Raw genomic sequence first — 27,164 nt, forward strand, 5'->3', positions numbered from 1 at the left:
TTCAAAAACATAGATATGATATGAGAACAATTAGACAAAGACCTGATGGAGGATATCAGTAAATAATCAATAACATGGATCAATAACATAGATCAGTATTTAATAAGTCCAGTAATTATTATATGAACATTAACAGTTAATAGCAACAATGATTAAGCATAACAGGGGTCATTAATCATATACAATCACAGCAATACATAATGGGATCAACCATGACCAATGACAATGACAATACCAGTGATTATTATAATCAATTAATAAATTAATCTAGCAACTGAGCTAGTCTGAGATTGGTGTGTGAATCTGTTAGAAAACTATAAAATATGGATAGCAGCCAAAATGATAACTGACATTTTAGTGTTCACTCACCAAACGCACGAATGCAGGCTTCCAGCAGTAGCTCCAGAGAAGCAGCTTTCCCCAACGTAAATGACCCCATGACCTTCCGTCCAACCTGACCTCACTGGGACATCCAGCTCTCTGCCATTAGGCAGGCCACCCTCTCTCTCTCTCTCTCTCTCTCTTCTCCTTTAAATGTGTTCAGTGTGCTCAGCAAAACAATGGTTGACTCTGTGCTTCACTGCAGAAACAACCAAAACACTGTCAGTTAATAAAAAAGTTACAGAAATATTTTATGAAGCCTTTCACATGCTTGCACCAAGGGGCTTTTTATTGAATGAATTGATGAGGCTTTATAGTGAATGAACTGCTGCTATTTCGTAATCACCTCTTTCCATAGAGTTTGTCAGCCGATCTTCATCTTTTTCACACTTTCGATGAATACAGCACAAAATAGGCCCTGAAACTCTTTTTTTTTTATTTTTATCTTTTTCTACAAATGGTCAGACCAATGGTCCAAGAAATATACATCCAATCAAAACACTCTGAGTGTTATTAATGGCTTTCCTACCTGGCTGTTAACATATGTATCTGTTTAACTCTACGCACCCTGTTTGTGCTCACAGGATACGTCATCAGCGTGTTCACGCATGCTGTGCAGACAGAGCTAGAATGGCAGACAAACATCAACAACCTGGTCTTCCTTCCTGGTATTGTAGTACTTTAAAAATGTTCTTGCTGGTGAATGACAGATGATGTTGCCCAGAGGTTCCCAATCCCAGTCCTCGCGTACATATTTTGCATCTCTCGCTTAGTTAACACACCCCATTCAGATGACCAACTTGTTAGAAGTGAGCTTCATGAATTAACTGTGTTCCAATCGATATGATCCCGACACTGTGTTCATTGCTCCCTACTCCCTTAAGCAGGGGTTTTCTTCACTTCAGAACATGGGCTGGAATTTTGTGTTCAGGGGGTGTGGCTTTGGTCAGCGATTGCAGGGAGGGTAGGACATTCGGTTTCAGTCCTGTCCCACTAATGTTGGCATTTTCCAAAATCTCCTATTGCACCCTTAATTTTATAAGTGGTTAGTCATTTTTGATGAATGTCCAAGACCATGGTTTAAAACAACATCAACAACAACAAAAAGACTACTTCAATTAGTAATTTTGGGCTAGTTTGGGCTTGTTGTTATTGATAAACTTTCTATAAATTAAATACTTAATAAACAATAATGTCTTACCATAACTTGGGCAAAAGAGCTGAATACTCAAGCTTGATGAATGCAGACAGATTACGTAAATAAAAAAACCCAATCATTAAAAAAGATTATTGTCTTCCCATTGTTCCCACATTTTTGTGCTTTTTGCATTAACAGTGTTGTGCATAGAAATTGTTTAATATAACAGAATACAGTGTAGCAATAATAATTAGTTACATTTTTGGGAAAAGACAAAATGGTATTAACAAATCAACTGCATATGGCAAAATTTAAAGTCTTTAAAACTAGCTATTATTTATGCAAGGTTAAGTTCATACCACAAAAAGCAAACAAACAAAAGAATTGGAGCTTTAAAAAATGAATAAATGGTACCCATAAAGTACCTTTTGTATTTCTTTCCTTTTACCCTAACCCCTGCCCGGTCTCCAAACCACATCAGCAGTCAGACCTGTGTTAAGCTAAATTGTTAGGCTGCTTTATTCTCCTATGAACTCCCTATGGCAGCTATCAATATTTCATGTTTCTTGCGGGTGCTCTGTTTGCATGATGCTACATCACACATCACGATTCCACACAGATGGCATGACATCATTCTGGCCCACTGAGCTGGACGTACACTGCCTGATTAGAGCTTACATAACATAATAGTGTCTTAACTTATTAATGCTGATGAACGTGCGGGTGTCCACACGTAAAGGATAACTAGCCCTTCACATTGCCACTAAATCTTCCTGCTATTGTGTTGTTTAGTTTTATTTCTGTCATATGCTGTAATGTGTAATTAAAACAGGCAGGGTAAGCGTGCGCTCCTGTGCACAAATAGCTAATAGATTAATTTTAGAACTGGGTCTATTTTTAATGTGGTGAAGATCAGAAAAGGTGCAATCTGAAGGATCAACAACTAATTATCCTTCAAAATACAAACACTGGAAATCAGCTCTAGACATAACAACAACAACAAATGTACAAAGAGGTTAAGCAGCTGCTTGTGACGGCTCAATCTTGTGGGAGCTTCAGTCGGCATCCTGATCTTTGAAGTAAAACAGTCTCTGTGTCAAGTCATGTGTGTGATACAAGGGCAAATGAGGTACCTGCACTATTGTCGATAACTGTTCGGAATTCATTAGCACTATCTTGGAGACAGACAACCTCCCATGATGTCATAAATGACCACAGTGAGTGAGGGGGTGATGGCAAGTGCAAAATATCTGCAAAACCGTCAGACGTTTCCATCCTGACTCACATGAAATGCATTTTAAAGTACACCTGCACCCAAAACAGATCCCTGACCTCAGAGATGAAGGGACCAGAGCTGTGGTTATAAATATCTTTGTCTAATTTTCGCCCCTCTCATGTGTGAGTTTGAGTGCTGATGGCTGGAACCGGTCCTGACTCGCCTCATCCAGACCAGCACACATCAGTTAGTCAACCATCACATGAAGTCAAATTTATTAGATGTTTATGACTCAAGCTCTATAAAATCCTGCATGAGCTAATATGTGATATTAGGGATTTAACATTAAACTCATTTAAACTATGTCAGTTTCTAGTTCCTATACTATGCATCAGTTCCTAAATCTCATAAATTAAAAAAATTACACACTCGAATTTCAGACTAGCTGCATCACTGTGTTCCTGTGAGAACAAGAATGTCAAAGCTTTCTCACACCCTTCTTCAGCTGCCAACCTGACTCAATAATTGAAAATACTTTTTCCCTGATTGTTGGAAAGAAAAAAAAAATCAACATTTCTAAAAATAATTCACAGAAGCATGAATCAATGTCGAACAAACCAGTCTATTTCAGTTCTGACATCATAGAGAAGGCATATACGAAACGGATGTCTTTTTGTCACTACTGTCTAAAAGTTATGAGTGAGTTTGTTTTGTTTTTATTACAGAAATTAATACATTTGTTCAGCAAGGAGACATTAAATTGATTAAAAGTGAAATTAAAGATATTTATATTGTAAAAATGTTTTATTATTTCCACAGCCTGACTGCTTTTAACAGTAAATAATAAAAATAAGAAGATATTAATAGTAATAATAATTCTAAGAAGAAGAAGAAATGTTTCTTGGGCACTAAATCAGCATATTAGAATGATTTTGTAAGGACCGTAGTAATAGGTACTAAAAAATTCAGCTTTGCCATCACATGAATAATTTACATTTTTAATACATTGAAAAGGAAATAGGAACTTCACAAAATCACTGTTTTACTGTATTTTCTTTTTCTTTGATCAAATGCAGTTTGCAATATTACTGACCCAAAACATTTGGGGAAGTGCATATACTAGCACACACCTTAAATCACAGAGAAATGCTTTAAAATGTAAAATGTCTTTCACTTTCTAGAAAATGGAGCAAAAGTATTGAAGACTCATCCTGCACTACACAGATTATCCAATCAAATACTCTCTAGAATAAGAATGCCCCGCCCCCTGATACCACCTGCTTCTTACTAGCTTGTAACAAATTATGCTCACAACCATGGCTGAACTAAAGCACACTGGTTCCTTTTTTAAAGCACACAAAACAGCCTATATACCTCACCCAAACTTCTAATTTCAAAAGGAAACACATCAACACAGGACAAAAATACTGCACTAATGAAGTTATTTCATACCGTCTTTAAATGTGAAGTTAGAAAGGCAGGAGTGCTTTTAATAGCGCAAAACTGGAATAAACTGCCTCAGACAAGACCTAAATACAATTTAATATTCTCATAAATTCAAGAGCACTGAAGAAGCTCTCGAAAATCAGAGCAAAACAGAGAGCGAGAGAATTACTCATTGAGAAAACGCAAGGACTCAGAACTTGAATGTGATAAATATGATGATATCAGTAGCATAAAGAGTGAGCACAGATTGAAGATGCTTTTCATAAATCTCACATAAGAGCCAAAGACCCATGTTTCCCTCATCCACTTACCCAAAATCTTCACGTTAAGGACAACGGTGTGAATCTGAAGGGTCAAGTGAAACTTCCAAAATGTCTGTGGTTTGAGGACAGGAGAACTCCTTTCGAGCCGAACAGACTGCGAACAGCTGACGGACACTATCCCACTGTCCTCCACGCCTGTTTGTAAACACCAACGCACATCAGACGGCCATATGACAGACCATCACAGCCAATCAGAGTGACAGAAGGGCTCAGAACACGAACAGGGGACACGATGAATACAAATGGGAGAAAAAGAGTGAGAAAGAGATAATGAGAAAGAGAGTGAAGATGACGAGAGAATTCAGCTAGAAAAGACATCAAATGAATGATAATAAAGTGAAAAGGATGAAAAACAAAAAAGATACAGTCATAGTACTTTCAAATTACACCACTGGGACAAGTTGTATATTTCTTATTGACACTACACTATAGACAACAGCAATTCAAGCAAGAAAAATAAGAAATATGATGCGGAATAAGGCTGGATAAAAAGGACAGAATGTCTGGGTGAAAGGCAGATGTGCCAGATGTCTGTGTCTCTGGCAGCGAGAGAGAAACAGCTGCCCTCTACATCTGTGTGTGTGTAGTGAGATGAAGTCATTGAGTTCTCAGTGAAGCAGACTGCAGCTGTTCAAAACCCAGACTCCTCCTGCTGACCTTCAAGAGAGGTCACTGAAGTCAAGCATATCAACATCACTATATGCCTTAAAGGGTTACTCCACCCCAAAATGAAAATTTGGTCATTAATCAGTCACCCCCATGCCGTTCCAAACCCATAAAAGCTTGGTTCGTCTTCAGAACACGATTTAAGATATTTTGGATGAAAACCTGGAGGCTTGAGACTTTCCTATAGACTGCCAAATAAATAAGAGTGTAAAGGTCCATAAAAGGTATGAAAGTCATCGTCAGAATACTCCATCTGCCATCAGACGTGTAATCTGGGTTACATGAAGTGATAGGAAGAATATAAAATATCTTAAATTGTGTTCTGAAGACGAACTGAGCTTTTACGGGTTTGGAACGACATGGGATAAATGATTAATGACAACATTTTCATTTTAGGGTGGAGTATCCATTTAAGACTGATGGGGGCAATTTCACCTGCAGTTAGTTCACTGCAGGTTTCTCTTTCACAAACAGCATACATTTTATTTTTACTGTTGTTGTTTTTTTTTGTCCCTTTTACCCTTTTTATTTTTATAATACAGGAGAAAAATTACAAGAAATCAAAGGGAGAAAGTGTAAATGTTCAAGCTGGCAACCATACCATGTTTTAAAATGAAAAAAGCCTAAATAGTATATTAATCACAAATTTCAAAAAGACACAAAAAGGATAATTAAAAACAGATGCAGCGATAAAGTAGATCACAACAAAGGGTATCTCATTTGAATATTAACAATCGCTGGCTGAGTTACAGTAAGTGAACATGGCGATTGGACCAAATGAAATCTATGAAAAGATTTATTGTTTCCTGTGATTGTAGCTCCTGTTGAAATACATTTTTGCCTTTCAAATGCACATTTTAGTGACATAATGCTGCTTTGTGTTGCAGTTATTATAGTCTGTAAGAGTTTTTTATGTGTTAAGAGAAGTCTCGTAAGTTCTTCAAGGCTTTTTAATTTTATTTAAAGGTCCCCTTCTTCGTGATCCCATGTTTAAACTTTATTTACTGTGTAATGATGTTGTTAGAGTATAAATAATATCTTTAAAATTCTAAAGCTCAAAGTTCAATGCCAAGCGAGATATCTGATTTAACTGAATTCGCCTACAAAAAACAACCTGTTTGGACTACATCCCTCTAGTTCCTGCAGTAATGACGTCACTAAAACAGTTTTTTGACTAACCTCCGCCCACATGAATTCACATACAGGGGGCGTGGTATTGTTGCGCTCCGATGGACAAGAAGGAAGAGCTGCGTTTGTGTTCGACATGTCGTTGAAACGCTGTTATTTTCATCTCGGAGTCCAATCATCGTTGTTTGGGCTTCCCAGGGACGCTGTACTTGGAGATTAATGGTTACAATTTATGTTTAACTCGGTTCCCGAAAATTATAATCCACATGTAAAACTATGTGCAGCACATTTTGATGAGGACAGCTTGCTGAGGACAACTTCCTCAATCTCAATCAATTTAATGCCGGATTCGCAAAAAGATTATTCTTGAAAGATGGAGCAGTTCCCTCTTTGTCTGGAGAAGACGTTGTTTAAGGACCACAACCGGTAAGTGTATTTTATTATTTAAGTTGGTGCGTTTAACAGTTTCTTTTACTTATTACACAAAAGGCAACGCTGTTTAGCTTTGTTAACTAGATGTTAGGGCTGTGCAAAAAAACCAAATGCGATGTTCATGTGCATCTCGTCAAGTAAAAACACTCCTGTGATTATAAGTACATCTCCAGCACGTGCGTTCTAGCCCAATCACGTTACCAGGAGGGCAGCCTGCGCTCAGCTGCTGTCGAATCACAACACAGGAACCGCTGGCCCAATCACAACCTGTTACGTATTTCTGAAGGAGGGACTTTATAGAACAAGGAAGTCATCAGCCTGTTTTTGTGACAGTAAAAACAGAGGTATACAGATAGGTGAACTGTGTGAAAAATATAGTTTTTTTTATACGCAAAACATGAACACGTTACATTGCACACTGTAAACACAATCAAAGCTTCAAAAAAGTGCGAAAAACGGGACCTTTAATAAATAATACAGAGAAAACAGTCATGTGAAATTTCATTAATTAAATGTTAATACAATGCTACTTATTTTAATGTATTTTAAAATGTAATGACGGCAAGGCTGCATTTAAAGAAGCCATTACTGCAGGCTTCAGTGTTACATGATCCTTCAGAAATTATTGTAATATGCTGATTTGTTGCTTGAGTAAAATTTCTTATTTTCCTCCATTTTTGAATTATTTGTTATTTGGTGAGCAGTGTTTTAAAGAAAACTAAATGGAGCTGAACTCAAACCCATGCCTCCACCGCCTCCTCAGTCTGTATATTTCCTCCTCATTATTGTGGTAATTAAATTTTGAACTTCAAAAGGTTTTTGTGGGCTGATTGTCATGCACAGAGCACCCTTACAAAACATTTAGTGACCTGACCAACACATATACGGTAAGAATATGACTGTGTCACAATATTCACACATTTTGGTGCTTTCTCAGAGTTTCCACTGGTAATACAAACCAAAACAAGTGAACATGCATTGATGCACACACACAAGAAAATTCACACGCAGACAGTTAAGCTCTCATGCACAAAAACACAAAGCCAATGAACCATTCACACAATACCAGAGACCTGCAATCAGTAAATGAGTTTACCTCCCCACAACCTCATTATCAAACAGTCATCTAAAGCTTCAGCCTACAGAGACAACAGCCGACTATCTCTGACAGTCACTCGCTCTATAAAGCCCAGCAAACCTAAAGCACAACACCACCAGCAGTTCTAAATCATATCAGGGCCTCAACCTGTGTACTTTTGAGATTGTCATCTTTCAGTCAAATGATGAACCATGAATCATCCTGTCAGTACATCAATTATAGGCTTTTGTCTAGATGAAGGAAAGAAATCAGCAACGTTTCCAAAGCTACTTTGAAACTTTCTTCCCAAACTACATGCTACTCTTAATGTTAAGTAGCTAAATGGATAGTTCACCCAAAAATGAGAATTTTTTCCTCATTTAATAATCTACATATTGTTCTAACCCTGTATGACTTTCTTTTTTCTGTGGAACACAAAATAAGATATCCACTGATTGATAAGATAGATAAGATTCCACTGAAAAAAAAAAAGTATATTTAGGTTCCACAGAGGAAATTAAGTCATGCAGGGTTGGAACAACATGAGGGTAAGTAAATGATGATAGAAAGTGCATTTTTGGGTGAACTATCCCTTTAAACAACTGTAAAAGTATCATTGTACCTAAACAAGAAAAAAAATATTATATAATATAATTATAAAGTAATTTATAATTATAAAGTAATTTATTGTTACAACCACAGCATTATTTATCTGGCAGAAACTGTGGATTTAAAGATATTTATATAACCGTATGGCAAAAACAAAAACCATGCATTTCACAAAATAGTTTGTTACACAAATGAAGTAGCATGCTGTACAAGGACTTCCTGTTCAGGGAAATTAATCAGTGAGTCATTTGAAGTCATACATTTACATCTGTTTGGACAAACTGATTTACTGCAATTAACTGGACTTTTCAGAGCGGTACACAACAAATATAAGATATAGCGTGCTTGATTATTGCCTCAGCTTGTACAATTTCAATTTGAAAATAAAACAGTGATGCAGCATAACCGTGTGCATGCTCTTGGAAAAAGTAGATTATTACTGAAAAATCCAGACATTTATTATATTATAGATTGTATGCATTTGGAAGATGTTTTTATCCAAATTGACATTGCATGGTATAATTCATTTGAAGCCAAACATAACCATGTCCTTGGTGTTGCTAGTGCAGTGCTCTACTGTTTGAGCTACAGCTAGAATATTTGGAAACCAGTGTATCCACTTTGATGCTACTGAAAAAGGTAGTATCACTGCTGCATTTAGTCATGTCTCCAACATCGAAGGGTACAGCATCTGTGCAACTGAAAAAGGAACAACACCAGCAACCTTTTGACAACTTTGGGTTAAGTTTCTTTGTGAAACAGAGCTGCTAACATCCTGCCACACACTGCAAAGGGACTGAGCAGGAACTAGAGTCTATAATTGCCGTATAGAAAAGGCTAAAACAAAGTAAATTATCCAAAGGAAAAAAAGATGTGTATAATTCATAAAGCATTGGCTGTCGCTTGTTCCTCACAGAGCGGAAACTTCCCCAACACCATGCATTTTTAAAGAGTCATGCTAATGCTAGCCCACTTAAAAAGTTACATCTTAATTAGACTGGTCTGTTGTTTGACATCTAGACCAAGAGTTGAAACTAAGCGATGATATGACTTGATGAGGATCTCGACCAGCTCAGATATTTCAAGAAATATTTGAAAAGCGCAAAAATGTAACTCAGTCTTAAGTCTGGGATGCTTCTGGCCTGACAGTAACTGCTTCACCTAGATTAGATTAGAAATCTGTTACTGAATATACAGCTTTTAACTATTGCAGCACATGACAGATGGGTTATTGAATACAGTTTTAGAGTTTCATATAAAGGAACTATGCAACCAAAAATAAAAATTGTATCAGTATTTACTCACTTAATACCTTAGTGGTGCATAAATTATAGCAAACACTATTTCTTTTTTTGGCCTGATAACTGATTCCTTTTTTATATCATATATGCAGAGAGGAAGGGAAAGTGAACGGTTTCTGTAATAATGAGAGTGAGTCATGAGTTAGATCTCTGGACCCCAACATTGTGAAATTTAGCAAGAAGGCCTGCGAACACCATGTGGCAGTAGTGAATGTGAGAAATATTCATTCTCGTTCTCTCGCTCTCCCATAGTCCACTGATGCAGATGAAGGGATTGTTTGTCTAAAAGGCAAATGGACTTCCTTCTATTCTGGCCTTTTTCCTGTCTGTGTAGCAGGCGTCCCTGTGCCAGGCTAAAAATACTCCAAAACACATCGTAAACTGATGCACGGCACACAGGAAACACGTCACAATACACTCAAGGGAGGGGTGGAGGTGACCACCAATCTGTCCTTTTGTGTGTGCAAAAGGGGGTGTGAGGGGAAGAAAAAGATCATGAGCGAAAGACAGTAGTCAGGAGTGTTATCGTAACTGTCTTTTTCTTTCTCCTCTCCACTGCGGGTTAAATAAAGGCAGGTTGTTTTTTTCCAGTCAGTGGCTTTTGAACAGGATGTCATAGATACACAGTGGATCTGCGTCACGTGGTTTCCGCCTCCCCCAAAATAATCAAGGCAGAGTAACTATAGCTTCAATAAACAGCATGACCTTGATCTGATCTTAAATGAGAGCGACAAAACAATTGCAAATATATCAGACTCTCAGCCTGGACAACAGCGAGGAACATTAACGGTAAGTTGAAACAATGGACAGCCCCAATTCTCAACTCTCTCTTTTGTTTCAAAGGCCCTCTATTCAAATGAGTGGCAGATATATTTAATATGACTACCACATACAAAAATTCGGAGCCAATTTCTCCAGCTTCCATTTTTTGAGGAGATGAGCCCTCTAGTTACCATATTGAGAGAAATTTATTCAGAGACAACAGGACATCCCACCCAGCAGGGTGTCATTCAATTGATGATATTTACAAGCAAGAATTACTCACAGTTAGGATCACCCACCCTCAAGCCACCCAAGGATGCCCCGCGAAAGCTTGCATTTTCCCATCTATCTGTTTGGCCTGTTTTAGTGGGTCTGGGTGAGATACGAGCTCTTCGATCTGTCTGTGGTTTGTATACGCAAGAGTTAAGGGGTGAAGACAGGTTTCAGAACGGAAGAGCTTTGCACAAGTAATGGCTTGGTAACAGTAAACAGGCAACAGCTGAATTCAACTCCAGTTTCAGGAGTGTCTCGCAGAACCACTGGATGATCAAAGCTCTTACCTCAAGACTGAAATACAGCAAGACATTTTTATATTTCTTACCTCCTCTGGACAGGGGTGGGTCATTGACAATCACATTTTGGTGAAACAGTTTAAGAACTCCTGCTCATCTGATGCACACTTACAATTCATTATATAAGTGTAATAGTGGCATTTGATGGAAGTAGAAAGGTGCTTTGATATATACCATGATACTGAATTATTATATACCTTATTCATGTACCAGGTTATGTATATGGCACTTCAAAGAATATGTCCAACACAAATTACAATACTTAACTCGTGACTGTCTTTAATGTCATGTTTCTCATTTCAAAAGAACGGTTTCTCATAGGCATCAAAGAAAACAAACAGAGTATCTTGTCATGTTTTTCTAAAGTAGAGACATGTCAAATGACTGGAAGTTTACTGCACTCAGATTTGCTCAAGTTTGCAATCAAAAGTCAAAGATTTTGATATGAACCCACACATATCTGAACAAACTCTTTGAAAACCACAAGATTTGAGCTTTGATTTCATAAATAACATGCATTTTACCACTCAAACCCTTTTCTCCATATCAACAAATTTGTTTCAGTTTTTAACTTGTGGGTTATTTTAGTTTAAACATTTGAGACATATCTGATAACTTGATGGTACATTTTTGTTAGCAATCAATTGAATCTGTGAGCGTACTTAAATTGACTGTATTCCAGCATGAATTTCAATATTTTGGCAGAACACAACACAAATTTCAAATGATAAAACATGGACAGTTGAGTGAATCATCACTATATGACGATGTAGGCCATAGAAGCATTAAAGCACCCTTGTCCTTCCTCTCTCTTTTCTCCAAGCGTTAAGTGCATGGTGTGTGTGAGTGTGACACTAGCAGCTGTTTTTCTTTCCTCTTTCCTGTTCATTCAAAGGGGATGCAGACCATTTTGTTTCGTCTCATCGAGTCCAAAAAAGAGCCAGCTAAACACAAACAATGAGCACATATCCTGCTCCGCCAACACAGTTTCTTTCACACTCTCACAGGGTTTGTTTTAAACAGCTATGGAACATTAGCATTGGGCTATTGTTACTGGTGTGTTCTGTGTCAGTAGAAAAAAACAAAACATATGAAACCTCTTCGTAAAGTAATGACATTCCATCACTCTTCTGAAAAAGCGGTTTCAGAATTATAAATGTGAAAAGACTGATTTATATTTATATTTTAAGTGTACTACTACTGCCTCTTTCACTGATTGTTATGTGGCTGAGGTTTGTGTCACATGAAAAGCTGAGGAGGATTTGATGTCATAACTTTGATGAAACCATGACTCCCTTGTCTTAGAATCCAATTTACCAAACATTTATTTGGATTTCGCAGAAACGTTCTTAGAAATTCCTTGAAACGTCTAACTGAAATGTTGAACTGCTCAGTGCCGGATTGTTTTGTTCTGTAATCATGACTAACACATTTATCCTGGCTTCATACTTACAAAACACCTCTACGTAACTTTTCTCCAATGCTTTGAAAGTTTTGGATAATATTACATTTTGCTAAATTTTACTTTTGTCTTTTCACGGAGGTAGATTGTGTTTAGGCTGTGTGGCATTTTCATGAACGCTGTAGCTAAAGTGTGACTGAGTGAATTCATGCATGCTGTTTGAATATGAGGAAATGTTACAGGTGTACTTTAAAGCAATATAACACTGCATTACTGAATGACACAGGCAGTAATTTTCAATTGTAGAACGTGTGTGAATATCTGTACCTGATTTCTAGTTAGAAAGAGGAAGAATAGAGTGGAAGATTGAGGAAATTGACACTATTTCATCATATTGTGAACAATTGCATGTCATTCCAAAGAAAAAATAGTTTATCTTCACCATTTTTAATCAAAATATAATCAATTCTTTCAGTTAAACAGTTTTCCTTTTTCTGCTGAAATCAAATAGGTTGTGTGGCAACTGGATAATTTTAACCAATAGCAAAATTGTTCCGGAAAATAAAAAATATGTCAAATTATTGAAATAAAATGGGTTGCAAATGGCAATTCACAAACTTGGAACTGATTTAGCATGCATTACATCACTTGCTCACCAATTGATCCTCTGCAGTGAAGGGGTGCCGTCAAAATGAGAGTCCAAACAGCTGATAAAAGCACCAATCCTAGTTCTAAATTACCATATTGTAAAGTGGAAAGCTGTCCATCAAGACAATTTGAACCTGGAACCATTGCTTGTTGCTAAAATATAAGTCCTCTATTCAAAATATTTCTATCTTGTCTGAATCAGGAGAGAAATATGCACAGATCAAGCACTGTTTAAAAGTGAAAACATTTATAAACAAATATGAGTATAATTTCAGCAAAAAAAAATTTGGTCAGCCATTTTTTTTTGTCAATAAATTTGTATTTCATCTCTAAAAGGACTCAAATGTAATCAACAGTAAATGTGTAAAAAAGTAAAAGAAATGTGTTCAGCTGTCATATTTAGTCCTTAGAGGAGAAAACAAGTACAGCCAAGTCACTTTGAGCTCACTTAACAATGCAAGTATTGGTCAGATCAGCAAAGAAAAACTCGGTGAATATACTTTCGCAAAGCTAGTTATAGAATTACTCTGATATGGACAGAATATGGACACATTAAAACACATTGATACTCTTGCTCTTTAAATAGCCTGCCATTTTACTGAATCACAGCTGTACCGCAAAATAAAACTGATAAGAGAAAGATGGTTTAGAAATAGAAATAGGAGCAGGTAAAGAGGCACTATGAAAAAAATAAAATGAGTGGAGTGAGACAGTGAAGAAGAACCATCCATTTTACAGACACCTGCCTACACTCGCCGTCATAGACTCTGTGTAACTGCAGAAACAACAGCTCTGTGAATGAGTGTGTTTGTTCAGCAAATACATGAGCGCTAGTGTGTTAACAGAGCTTAAATATTACTATCCGCTGATCTGACCCACAGATTATCAGCACACTGAGCAAAGAGATGAAAAAGAGACCAGAGAGGGTTATTATTTACACCTTTATTACCAAGTTATATAAATGCTGACAAAATTGAAACTTCTGTTATTTTTATAGAAAGCTAATAACTATGTTACTTCTAATCATAAAAGTACAACATAATTTACTATATTTACCAATATTAAAAAATAATGTTGCATTTCATCATTTAGACCTTTGAGTCCCTGAATGCCAGATTCAGCGAACACAAAATTTTTGCGTCATTCATTCAAAGAGTGAAGTTATTGTAAAACAGTGAGTTTGAGCTACTGAGATAAACTGAAAGAGAGAAAGCAAGTGTTGAAAAGAAAGAGTCAGGGTGTGCTCACGTATGTGAGTGGGATTTAGAGAGAACGTAGACTGTCCCTGTGACTTATGAACAAAAGTTGAAACTACAACAACATTTGCGATACAACACCTGAGCAGACAGCAATGTGAACTGATTCAAATCAGCATTATGTTATCCTAGTTCTATGCAGGAAATTGTTTATATGTTAAAACACATCATACACATCGATGTGTTAAGGAGCTATACTGTTACAGACATGCTTATAAAAACTTTTTATAATTACTACAGACTAAGAAAGTCTGCACAAAATCACACCTGCATACAATACACACATTATCTGCATGACATGATGGTCAGACTGTCCTTCTCTGACTGTACCTATCACTGACCAAGAGCCCTGTGATCATCAGGGCTGACAACTGAATATCAGTGTTTCCCTCACTTATCACACGACACAGCACAACAGACAACAAAACATGATACGCCACCAGAAAAGTTCTTGACTTTGGAATTTCATTGTCAAATCTCTCTGGTTGCATCATGTTTGCAATGAGAGTGTAAAGTGGCCTTCTGTACTCTTCAGACGACCACAGTAACACCATCTGACTATAGACCACACACATTTTGATTGTTCGGAGTATGTGAACTGCAAAATCAAACCTAACTAATGTTCAACACGGTTTAGCATTAGTTTGGCTTTAAAAAGGAGTGACAGTCTGTTATGTGATCAAATGAAAGCGATCTTACCTGTCTGTGCAGAACACTGGAGCTCTTTTGACTCAGCATAGGTGTGAATCAAGCAGCATATCTCTCTACAAGTTCACGCCTGCCTTAACAAGAAAGAAAGAAAGAAAGTACACATTGCATGTCAGATGCACCCAGATCAAAGCGCACACAATCAACAACAGTCTGGTGTGCAAGAGCCGAGCATGTGATACTGACCCCACACAGATGCATGCTGCCTCTCTCCTCCCATTGCTGGCCCTCCCCCTTCACTTCCACTTCTCTTTCACTCGGTCCCACCCCTCACTTCCCTTTGCGTTGTCTCTTTTCACTCCATCAATCAATCATTCTGTACCTTTCTTCCTCCTCCCTCCCCCACCCTCTCTCTCTCTCTCTCTCACACACACACAGACACACAAAGTTCCAGTACACATATTTGACAATAACAAGCAGAGAGTAAAGGCATCTTTGCTGTTTTGTCCTCGAGCTTATGACAAATAATCATGAGTAAAATGTACTGTACAGTGATGGTATTTGAATATGATAGCATGGTTAGTTTGCTAAGTATAATATATACTGTACTCATATTCCATGGTATTATGCACAAATTATTAAATGGTTTATTACAGTTCACCTGTTTTATGGAATGCTTTTATAAGTGCCCTTGCAGGTCAGCTCATTGCCTTTGTTTTTTATTTTCTTTCAGCGACAGACAAACCATTCATGGTCACAATAGTGAGTACAGTACAGATAAATGTGTATAAACATCACCTTCTTTGATTTATTTAAAGACTTTTAATACACGATATGGATTTTCATAAGGTATTTATTAATGTACAAATTACAAATACATAGTTTTAATCAACTTCAGTTTTAATGTAAAAAAAAAAAAAGGAAACAATTTTTTTTTGGGGGGGGGGGGGGGGGGGGGGGGGAATAGGGGGTGCTGTGGATCCCACGGCTGTTAAATAGCAGCTTTGCAACCTGGCAAGACGTTTCGCCAACTCTATCAAATGCAGTCAAAGATTTCTGATTAAAAAAAAACATCTGAGAGAGAGAAAAAAAATACATAGGCACTTCATTTTTTATTATTTTCTTTCCAAAGAAACGTAATAATAATAATAATAATAATAATTTCTAGAAGAAAGGTGAGGTTAAAGGTCATGCCTGCTCCACAGGGCAGACGTCCACAGTGGACTAATGTCCCATACACAGAGAATTAGCTGGTGTCTGTCATTAATACAAAGCAGCTCATAAAAAAAGCTTATTTTAAAGACTTGACACTGAAAACATTTTGTGCTGTCTATGTTTCCTATGAATCTATGTATTGCAGGTAATTGTGTTTGTGATGTGGTCTACCTCACTAAGACCTTAAGAAAAAATGTGAAATATGAATAGAAAAGTAAAGAGAGGGGTAAAGAAAAATCAGCCAATAAATGAATTTTGAACAGAATAAAAGAACGAAAGGACCATAAGGAGAGAGTCTGGCTTTTGCATTAATAAAATATTCACAAGCTCAATGTCTCTGACTGGGCAAAATAAAGCAGTCCCCCAGCTTAAGGTCATAGGGTTTGTCAGTTTGCTGAAATATCACCTCTGCTATGTTCTCTCTGCTTCATAATACAGTCAAAATAATAAACTTACATAGACCAATAAAACAAATATTTTATACAGTTCTCTCTTAGACACCATAACTCTTCATCTCAAGTAGGATTTTTTTTCTGATTGTTTTTGGATGTTTGTTCTATACAGTGCATAGTATATGGGCCTTGATTAAATAAGAATGTTTTTAGTGTATCTTGCGCCCCCTGTTGGTCACTCCGTGCTCGTGCTGGTTGCATTCTGTCTTTGGGGCACACAGTAGTTGTGCTGGGCGGAGTGGACGAACCCTGGCAGACATACACACTTATATGAGCCTTCTGTGTTGATGCACTTGCCGTTCTTGCAAAGAGACATCTTTGTGTTCAGCTCTGAGCATTCATTGATATCTGGAACACAAAACAAACGGTGTCAGAAAGTAGATCGTTTTGTTACATGTGACTTGTTTGGGACACAGCTTTACCCTTAACAATTTGAATAATGATTCTTTTAGCAGACAGAGTAATAAATATCTGTTAAAAAATAAAAGTAATTACTTTTTTAGGCATAGGTACAACCTAATTGAAATTAAACGACATTCCACAAATAAACGTGGTAACATTTCATTCATTTTGAAAAAATACTACTAAAGAAACTCTTTAACTACAGGTTCTCATATAAAACACTCAGAAATTACCACACATTGATATAAACCTTATGGTTTTTGTTTCACACACACACAAAAAAAACAGTCATTCATTTGGGAATCAGATAACACTGGTTTGCACAATGTTTTTAAATCACTAAAAACTGCACTACACTGGTTGTGTGTTATGTTTCTGACTGACAAAAAAAAAAAAAAAAAAAAGAAAATCATAAGATTTTGTATGTTTTGTATTCAGTACAAAGAACCAAGTCAATTCAGGAACCAGAATGTTGTTAATTCACTAAAAATAACTCTGGTTTCATGGAATGTTTTTGATTCACTAAAAAAGAACCATCCAAAAGAGTCATTAGTTTGAGAATTGGAATACACTGGTTGAATGTTTTTGATTAACTAAAAATAGCCAACTTGTAGAGTCACTCATTTGGGAATAGAACTACACTAGCTTTGATTCACACACACACACACACCTTTGTTTTTGTGAAAGGTGGTGACATTCCATAGGCGTAATGGTTTTTATACTGTACAAACTGTATATTTTATCACCCCTCACCAACCCTACACCTAACCCTAATCCTCACAGGAAACTTAAAAAAAAACTAATTCTGTATGATTTATACGCGTTTTGAAAAATGGGGACATGGGTTATGTCCTCATAAGTCACCCTCTCCTTGTAACACCTGTGTCATACCCATGTCATTATACAGAGTTGTGTCCTGATATGTCACAAAAACATGCGCACACACACACACACAAAACATGACTCCAATTATCCAGCTGCTTAGTTTGCACAGTTATTTGTTCAAGAATTGGACTACACTGGTCTCAAGTGTCTGTTTCACACTGGTGATTCTTTTGCGGTGTCACTGCTAAGAACTCTGTCAAACTATTTTAGTATGGTATGTTGGTTGACAAATCCATGTGCAAGAACCATTAATGCCTGAGCTAATCCCACCCAGACTGATCCATTCCTGTGATACTCTTCTGTTGCTCACCCACACAGGCCATGAGGGACAGGTCGAGTGTGTAACCATCAAAGCAGTCGCAGGTGTATCCCTCCTGCACCCGCACACACCGTCCATTCTCACATCCGTTCAGCACGCCGCATTCCTCTGCTCGCAGTCCTTCAAATGCATCATATGGATCTGAGAAACAGAGGTTTTGAAAACATGAATATGACTAAACAATGACAATAAACTATTTCTTTTAGGTGTCAATTTGTACTCACTTCTGGATTCTTCATAATTTTCATAGAGGGGTAGCGTGCCGTCAGGGTTCAGAGATCGAGAGTCATATTCAGGGCCATATTCAATAACTGGGCCATCGACCAAAGCATCCTGACCATACGGCTGACGGGAAGCACCAAACTGACGAATATTACACATAGTGGCATAGGCATCTGAATGAGAATAATAAAAAAAGTGTTTTGTTTTGATCAATTTCATCTGTTTTTGTGTTTGCAGGTTCTTCGTCTCAGAGATTGAAAGTGAAAGTGACGTGACATACAGCCAAGTATGGTGACCCATACTCAGAATTTGTGCTCTGCATTTAATCCATCCAAAGTGCACACACACAGCAGTGAACACACACACACTGTGAACACACACCCGGAGCAGGGGGAAGCCATTTATGCTGCGGTGGTTAGGAGTCAAACTCTCAAACCACTAGTCCAAGACTTACCCAGTTTTGCACAGATTGTGCAAGTATATAATTACAGGACAGCTAGATCTGAGTGCCAGGTCTAGAATAATTTTAATTCATTTTAACTATTTCCAATACCAAACAGAATCACTTTTCATAGAGAGAGAAAGGAGGTTTCTTTCAAAGCTGATATGCTACTTCAGAATTTTCTTTATTTTTTGATGTGTAGTTGTGTTTGTATTTATACCTGTATTTTTCTGGGGACAGAGAGCACATTCCATGCCCCAGGCCTCTCCGTGTAAACAGCAGCACTCTGTGAACGTGGTCTGTAAGTCGGCAATGGGCATTGTACAGGCCAGACTTTCAGTCACAGTCTCCCAGCAAATACCCGAGTACACATCAGTTTCTCTTTGCCCTGTAAAAACACAAACACAGTAAATGAGCATTTCAAGCGGTGAACAAGTGTCAACTAAATGAAAATGACAGAATACTGAAATATGCTGGTTAAGAAAAAAAATAAAAATGAAAAAAACATTTACTAGCATGTTTTGTGTTAAGTTGATAGACATTTCCTTCAAACCTCAAACACAAAACAATGAGATTCCTTTAACACCTGTGAAAAATCTAAATTAAATCTTCATATGTAGAACTGCTTATTCTAACCCCCCTCTAGATGGCAGTATGCCTCTTTTGATTTCAAAAACAATATAGGTCAGAGATGATCAAATAATGATCAAAGTAGATTATAGCACATTGAGTGGTGTAACATTTAGTCTATAACATTTTAAATATAAAATACAGGGTTTCAGAGAAGAGAATATAGGTTTAAGAGAATGTAGGATTTAGAGGAAAAGATTTAGAGCATTGTTTCTCAATCCAGCTCCAGGAGGAACCGCAACAAAGCAGAATTGAGGTGTTTCACTAATCTGACACACTCGATTCAAGTCATGGAGAACTCGACTAATGATCTTATGAGATGAATAAGGGGTTCTAGATAAAGGAAACATCTGAAATGTGAAGTACTGAGGGCCTCCAGGCTTGGCAAACACTGATTTAGACAATGGGATTTAGAGTTTAGGGTGTGAGTTTTAAAGTGTTATTTTAGTGGCTTTAAGGTGTGGGTTTTTGGAGTGAAGTGCTTTAAAGAACAGGGATTTGGCAGTGAGGTGTAGGGCTTTCAGGTACATAGTACTTAGTTACTGTTGTAAGACTTTACCTTCCATGGTGGGCAAAATGCAATGCGTGCTGTCAGGTGTGAGAACCAGGGGCGGAGAGCAGAAACACTGATATGACCCATATGTGTTTATACACTGACCATCTATACAGTTCGATTCATCCGCACATTCATCAGTGTCTGAAGAGAACAGAGACAGAGGAAAACAGAAAATAAACCGACTCAATGAGCAAGTTCAAGCTGTTCTCTGTGTATGATATAGATGCCAAAAGAACAACAGTCTCACCAGCATTCAACATTTCAGCAATTTCCCATATACATTTTCTTTTTAGTTTTAATTTTAGTGTACATTGTTATTAGTTTATATATATATATATATATATATATATATATATATATATTATTTAGTTTTCAGTTTTAGTTATATTAGTACTTCAACTTGTTACAGTTAGTTGGTGATATTTGTAATTTTAATTTAAGTTTCTCATCTAATATTTATATGTATTGTTATTTTAGCTTTACTTCAAATACAAAACTGATTTTAATAGTTTTATTTTCATTTTAGTTTTAGTTAACAAAAACCAAACTGATCGGGAGACAAATCGACAATGGCTTTAGTCCAACTAAATTGAATTTGAACGCACTTAGTGTGTGTTTGTTTGCATAAAATCAGACCAGCCCACAGCGTGTATGTAAAGTTTGCGGCATCCTCGAGAACCTGGTGTCAAAATGACTGACACGCGTAGAAACCAGAGACATATTTGTATATGTGTTTGTCTGAAAATACATTGAGTTGAGTTTGGAGAGTGAATGGGTGTTTATGTGCGTGTCAGTGTGGGTGTAGGAAGTCAAATGACTGTGGCTACACTGAATATGTGTGTGTGTGTGTGTGTGTATGTGTGTGTGTGTGTGTGTGTGTGTGTGTGTGTGTGAGAGGCAGTCGGGTGTGGCAGCTTTTAATGCAGTGTGGCCAGGCGAGACTCCATTGCCGTGGGTCTGTGGTTTGTGTGAGTGTGTGTATGTGTGTTTAGGCAGCTTGCGGTGCACCATGAAGCTGTGGCCTGGATCATTACAGCTGTGCCATCCTGACCAGTTGCAAGATGTAGCCCTTTGACCCAAGCTTACACACATACTGTATACCCTGCTATCACGCTGCATGCATAATATGTCCACAAGCCAAGAGCCACACGTGCAGGTGTTACGTTGAGCCCAACTAGGCCAACACTTACACACACACTATCTATTCGGCATGTAAACTCACATGCACCCACACAAAAACACACAAGCCTGTCATTACAAACCGACAAAAGAACACAGTGACAATTCAAGGCCAAACATCACAAGAAATAAACAGCTAAGGCAGGATGATATAAATAACAACCCCTTCTAAGATTACGTTCTAACCTATGAATATTTAGACTAAAATAAAACACTTTCATGTGACTCATGTTTCTGAATACTGCCTTTTAAAATATTTCATTAAACTGCATCAAGCTGCTTTATCTGTGTTTAATCTGAGAATAAAGCAGTGATACACACATATTGAATTGAACACAATGAGAAACATAAGAATATAGTATTCAAAAATGTCGATTTGACAACTCAATTTTGTTTGTCTCATGAATGAAATCCAAACTGCTTTTTTACATGGTTTGAAATCCCACGAAAAATAGAGTTTTTGTTAATGTGTCTTAGTCTGAATGATTAGATAAGTCATGTGACAGGATGCTAAAATAATGTTGTTGTTTCAAAACTGTATGACTTTCTTTCCTTTGTGGAACATAAAGAGATATTTTTAAGAATACTGGTAACCAACGTGTTTTTCATTTAAGAACACTGACAGTATACTCTTTAGAAAAAATACAGAGGCTTTTCTCAATTTTTCTTATTTGGTGTTCCATAGAAGAAAGTAAGTCATAAAGAATTTGAAAAGACTGCATAATGTACCATATTGAATCAAGTTTACCTGGTTACTATAACAATATATGTGGGCACGAAACAGACTGAATAGAAAAAATTATGTTTTCATCATCATGTTACTTTAAACATGTTAGACTTTCTTTCTTTTTTGAAACACAAAAGAAATTGCATGCAAATTGTGATTTTGGACCTTACCAACACACTGCAGTTTGCTCTCATCATAGTAGAGTCCGGTCTTGCAGTAACACTCATACCCACCATGGGTGTTGAGACAAAAGCCATCTTTGCAGATCTCATTTTCAAAAAGTTTGCATTCATCTGCGTCTGCAAATCAACATACATCAACACATTTCCATTATTTCATCATTGAACAAACTAAACCCTGGGCAACACCTACTGTACATATCAGAACGCATCTGGATGGGTTACTCTGGTTAGTGTTCTTATTTGGGGATCTGCTACATTGAGAAATGTCATTTGAGTGGAGTCTGACAGGGAGGAAATATCCTTACCATCCATAAGCATTCAATTAAAACGTATGCCGACACATACACACATCCCAACCACATCGCATTCACTCGTGCTGCCACCAGCCAAAGAGAAACCACACTCTCGCTGCATTCATAAATTAAATCAGTGCATCAGACTGGCCCTGTGACTGAGGTTTCCCCACACTGGGAAGCAGGCTGCTGAGTGTGTGTGTGAGTGTGTGTGTTTCAGCATATGTAGGTCAGATGCTAAGCGATGTGTCTGCGGCTGCCTCCACACATTACAAAAACGGGGGTAAAAGTGCAAGGAATATTAATGCTCAAATAATATGTGTTCCTGTAGCTCAATTGGTAGAGCATTGACTTATCAAGCGCAAGGTTGGGGGTTCGATTCCCCGGGAACACATGATAGGTAAAAATTGATAGCCTGAATGCACTGTAAGTCGCTTTGGATAAAAGCATCTGCTAAATGCATACATTTAATTTAAATAAAATGCACAAAAGCATATGTAAACAACCAGACATTAAAGAGACAGTTCAACCAAAAATGAACTCAATGTCAGAATTTTTTTTCTGTACAATGACAGTAATTGGGGTCCGGTGTTGTTTTGGACCCCACTGACCTTCTCAGTGTTCCACAGAGGTCAGTCAGTCATTCAGTTTTTTTTTAACAACAGACAAATGTTGAATTATCCATTTAAAAGTACACAGACAAACACATACCTTTGAATATTTCTGCTAAGCTGGTTGTAGGAATCAAAGGATCCACAGGAGGAATGTAACCGCGGCCTGCTGGACACATCTGTATGAACTGATCTGCATAAAACAGTGTCAGTAGTCAATACAGGAAACTGTCTGCTGTATTTATTTTAAGAATGGTGATTATTAGAAATATGTAAAGTTGTAGATAGGTTTGTAGGTTAGGCTTTTTGTAAAATAATGCAAGCAAACAGGATGCAATTTCTGCCGCCTCAGTCTGTGAACCTGAGCTCGAAACTCTGTATAGATTTCTCCCTTACAGACATAAACAATATATCTATAGAGTGTGAAATGTCTACTTTCTAATGGAAAACAAATTCTCAGATTATGTAATCCATATGAAACATGCATACAGGCGGACCACTACTGTGTCACCGACTTCATCTCTTAAACCGAAAACAAAGAAAGCACTAGTTTATAAAATTAATCAAATGTTAATGCAGTCACCTTACTGCTTTGCTATGTTAAATAGTGAAGATCTTGAGTTTCATTAAAGGGTGTGTCTGTGGCAGCATGACAAAGCATGACAAAGCTACAAAATGCTGCTTGTAGCTTTGATTTGGGCTTAGCCTTTTAAGTTCCACGACATAAGTGGTAAAATAAGAAAAACTATGTTCTACTTCCAGTTTACCTAAAATTAACCCGGTAAATTAATTTGCTGCAAAGAATCACTTTAAAACAGTGATCCTCAAATCTGGCTCGCGAGATCCAGTTTCCTGCAGAGTTTAGCTCCGACTCTAATTAAACACACCTGCCTGTGATTTTCTAATGATCCTGAAGACACTGATTAGCAAACTCATGCGTGTTTGATTAGGGTTAGAGCTAAACTTGGCAGGAAAGTGGATCTCGCGAGCCAGATTTGAGGATCACTGCTTTAAAAGAATGAATAATTCCTCAAGTTCAACTCACTGACTCGATGCATGTGGCCAAAATAGTTCCTTCTTTCAGTTGAAAATTTGGGCCTATCTTTCTGATTTCACTACCACTTTATTTTTTCAAAAAGTCTTAAAATGGGGAAAATTCTATTCTGCTTGAAGTTTAAAAGTAATAGTTTACCTAAAATGAACCAGGTCAACTGATTCACTGCAAAGAATCACCTCAAAAGGATGATTAATTCACTATCCTCAAGTTCAACACTCTTGACTGAATGATCCATGTTGTCTTAATCTCTATACAAAAGTGTTCTTCTCGTTCTTTGTACTGCACTTTTTAAATTGCCGTTGTGAGTGATGTAACTGAATACCTGTTCCTGGTATGGGGCAGGGATGGACCTCGCAGTTGTCCCCCCAGCCGGCTCCTAGTGTACAGCAGCACTCCTCTTTAGTCATGCCGCTTGCCAGCACCTTATCACACAGGTTCTCATCATTCAAGTTGAAGTAACACTCTTTCCTCTCCACAGGTGTGACTGTGAGGTACAACAACAACAACACAACACATAAGTCAGACTGGTTGTTTCATCCTCTTAAAATATTCAGCTATGAAATTTCAATCATGGTTTATCACAATGCAACAAAACACACAGAACTGGGAGGGAAAACAAAACAATGAATAAATGTAACTTTTCACTGCAATACAGTAATCCACAAAAGAAGAACACCTAAAAAACAAGGTCAAGAACGCAGCAGAAACTGTGCATGACATCAGAGAGCAGTTTTACAGTTCAGCCTCGACTTTTCAGTTACTGAGTGCTCCTTTCTTATTATTTCCATATAATTCATAGTCCAAACTATTGTGATTCTAGTTTAATGGTGTTCTACTGCTGTCCTTATATGTAAAAATATATGTGATTTACAGCGAAGTTAAGAGATATCAGGCTTCTTCTCGTAAAAACAAAAAATAATGTTTGAACAGTTTTATGAGGGGAGGAGGATTAGGTGGGTGGATCTGAACAAAAGTTCTTAACCAAAAGCACTGGCCAAGATCTAAGAAAATGCTTCCTGTTACTTGATCTTCCAGGCACAGCTGGTGTACACACACACACACACACACACACACACACACAACCAATCAACATTGTTCTTTTATTTCCCAGTTCCACCATGGTCTTCAGCACTAGAGGAACAAATTGATTCCAATCCAGCCAGCCCAATCCCTTAAACCTTAAGATATTTTCAATTTTGTACATCTAACACGCCTTATGTATAGTGGTAAACAAAACCTGTCCCAGATCAGATAACTTAAAAAAAAAAAAAAAAAAAAAAAATTTGCTGCCTGCATGACAGTGAACTGGAGCTTGTAAATTGTATTTGGTGCTCATTTTTTATTAGATTTTTTTTTGCTACTTCCTGATTGGCATAAATACTGTATGTTGCTAAAACATCATTGCATCATGCGCAGTGGATAAGACGAATGCCATTGGTCGGAGAGACCTGGGTTTCAATCCACTGGTTGACACCCATGTATTCCTGAGCAAGACACTTAACCTCTAGTTGCTCCAGAGGCGTACGACCTCTGACATATATAGCAATTGTAAGTCGCTTTGGATAAAAGTGTCAGCTAAATGAATAAATGTAATACTCTAATGAGAGTTAGTAAACCTATATAGATAGTAGAATGTCTAAAGTGGACTATTGAAACCCAGCAATAAAACTAAATATCACAATTCCATTCAGGAAATCTTCAAGAGTTGTCTAGACTAAAAGCAATTATCTCATTCTGATAGGTCTTCTTGTATATCTCTGTACGTTTTTTTTTTTTTTTTTTTTATCTTAGCGTGGGAGCTTCTTTTTGGCCCATGGTGCTTTGGTCCCTCTGTAATCCTCAGACTGAATCTCATTTCTCTCCTGCCAGATCGTTTACAACCCCCATTCATCACGCCTTGCATCCCTCTGTTCTAACCAGAACTGGACCCTCTTGACATGAAGTTACTGTCCTGTTGCACTAAAGGATCTCCTAGGCTGAGATTAAAATGTGAAGAATCATTTCGTAGGAGGAGGACCGGGGTCATCTGTCCAGATAAAAAGGTAATCTGTGGCATAATAGCCTTGTAGGTTTGAGTTAGGGCACTGTTTGTGGGATCTATGTAGAATAATAAATTGGTCGATCACATTGTGGTGGTTAACAGTAGGCTACAACATTACCTGGTGGTCTAGAGAAGCATTTGGCAGACATCGAATCAAATTCTTGCATCTCGTCAGGACATAAACACAGGAAGGTGCCTTCACGATTCTCACAGGTGGCCTCACCACACACATTACTGAGCAGCTCACACTCGTTCACATCTGCAGGCAAGAAAACGTGTTTTATTATTGAACTGAAGATACAATCTGAACTGCAGAAGTTTATTTTGTGTCGGATGAGATCATTTGTCAAGTCACCTTTATCTATACAGTGCCTTATACAACACAGATTGTTTCAAAGCAGCTTTATAAGGATAAACAGGAGAATTATTCAATGATGCAAACAGAGATCAATTCTGATGTAAAGCGGCTCTAAAAAGAGTCATTGTTTAGCTTAGGTCAGTTCAGTGTTGATTCAGTTCTTCAGTTCAGCTCATCATTTATCATAGTAGTTCAGTTTAAGGCTGGAACACAGTACACAACTTTTAAAATCAGATTTTTTTTTTAAAACACTAGGCATCATACACTTACTGATTTTGTAATAGTCAGAGGAAAACTGGCCATCATACATTAAACGACTGAAGGTCATACACAACCACACTTTAAAGTTGTTCCAATCACAACATACTCATGCAGAAATGTGCGCCTTGTTGCTAGGAGATGTGTGACAAATGAAAACAACGTGTTCTAAATTAAACATGTTTGATATTCTAAGACTAGATGGAATCATAGTCTGAAGCTTAAAAATGTGGAGTCTGTGACCATCATACAATAGACAGTTTTCTATGAAATCGGTCAACTCTAATTTGCAAATTGGCTCTGACTGTCGGCAACTAGCATCAACTTCT

At 37.4% G+C, this 27,164-nt stretch overlaps 2 protein-coding genes across 6 annotated transcripts in view; both read right to left on the reverse strand.

Annotated features, from left to right (window-relative positions):
• Positions 1 to 15,257, reverse strand: part of LOC113113693 (ras guanyl-releasing protein 3-like) — a 28,716-nt gene extending 13,459 nt beyond the window's left edge. Inside the window, exons 1-2 of one of the 2 annotated variants that reach the window (XM_026280089.1) lie at positions 15,058 to 15,257; positions 370 to 580 (exon numbers count right to left, since the gene is read on the reverse strand). In XM_026280089.1, the coding sequence (XP_026135874.1) occupies positions 370 to 439 (70 nt within the window). In that variant the 5' untranslated portion in view covers positions 440 to 580; positions 15,058 to 15,257. Of the gene's footprint in view, positions 1 to 369; positions 581 to 727; positions 3,483 to 15,057 lie in introns of those variants that run through there. The other variant, XM_026280091.1, reaches the window with a different exon arrangement.
• A 706-nt stretch (positions 15,258 to 15,963) lies between these two features.
• LOC113113694 (latent-transforming growth factor beta-binding protein 1) overlaps positions 15,964 to 27,164 on the reverse strand; it is a 72,590-nt gene continuing 61,389 nt past the window's right edge. For 3 of the 4 annotated variants that reach the window (XM_026280092.1, XM_026280095.1, XM_026280093.1), the window contains 9 exons: positions 26,338 to 26,478; positions 24,501 to 24,662; positions 23,222 to 23,314; positions 22,206 to 22,334; positions 20,133 to 20,270; positions 19,164 to 19,331; positions 18,504 to 18,674; positions 18,271 to 18,420; positions 15,964 to 17,021 (listed from right to left, as the gene is read on the reverse strand). In XM_026280092.1, coding sequence (XP_026135877.1) covers positions 16,849 to 17,021; positions 18,271 to 18,420; positions 18,504 to 18,674; positions 19,164 to 19,331; positions 20,133 to 20,270; positions 22,206 to 22,334; positions 23,222 to 23,314; positions 24,501 to 24,662; positions 26,338 to 26,478 — 1,325 coding nt within the window. In that variant the 3' untranslated portion in view covers positions 15,964 to 16,848. The remainder of the gene's footprint in view (positions 17,022 to 18,270; positions 18,421 to 18,503; positions 18,675 to 19,163; positions 19,332 to 20,132; positions 20,271 to 22,205; positions 22,335 to 23,221; positions 23,315 to 24,500; positions 24,663 to 26,337; positions 26,479 to 27,164) is intronic. The other variant, XM_026280094.1, reaches the window with a different exon arrangement.

The sequence above is a fragment of the Carassius auratus genome, chromosome 14 (genome assembly GCF_003368295.1).
Source record: "Carassius auratus strain Wakin chromosome 14, ASM336829v1, whole genome shotgun sequence".
Taxonomy (NCBI): Eukaryota; Metazoa; Chordata; class Actinopteri; order Cypriniformes; family Cyprinidae; genus Carassius; species Carassius auratus.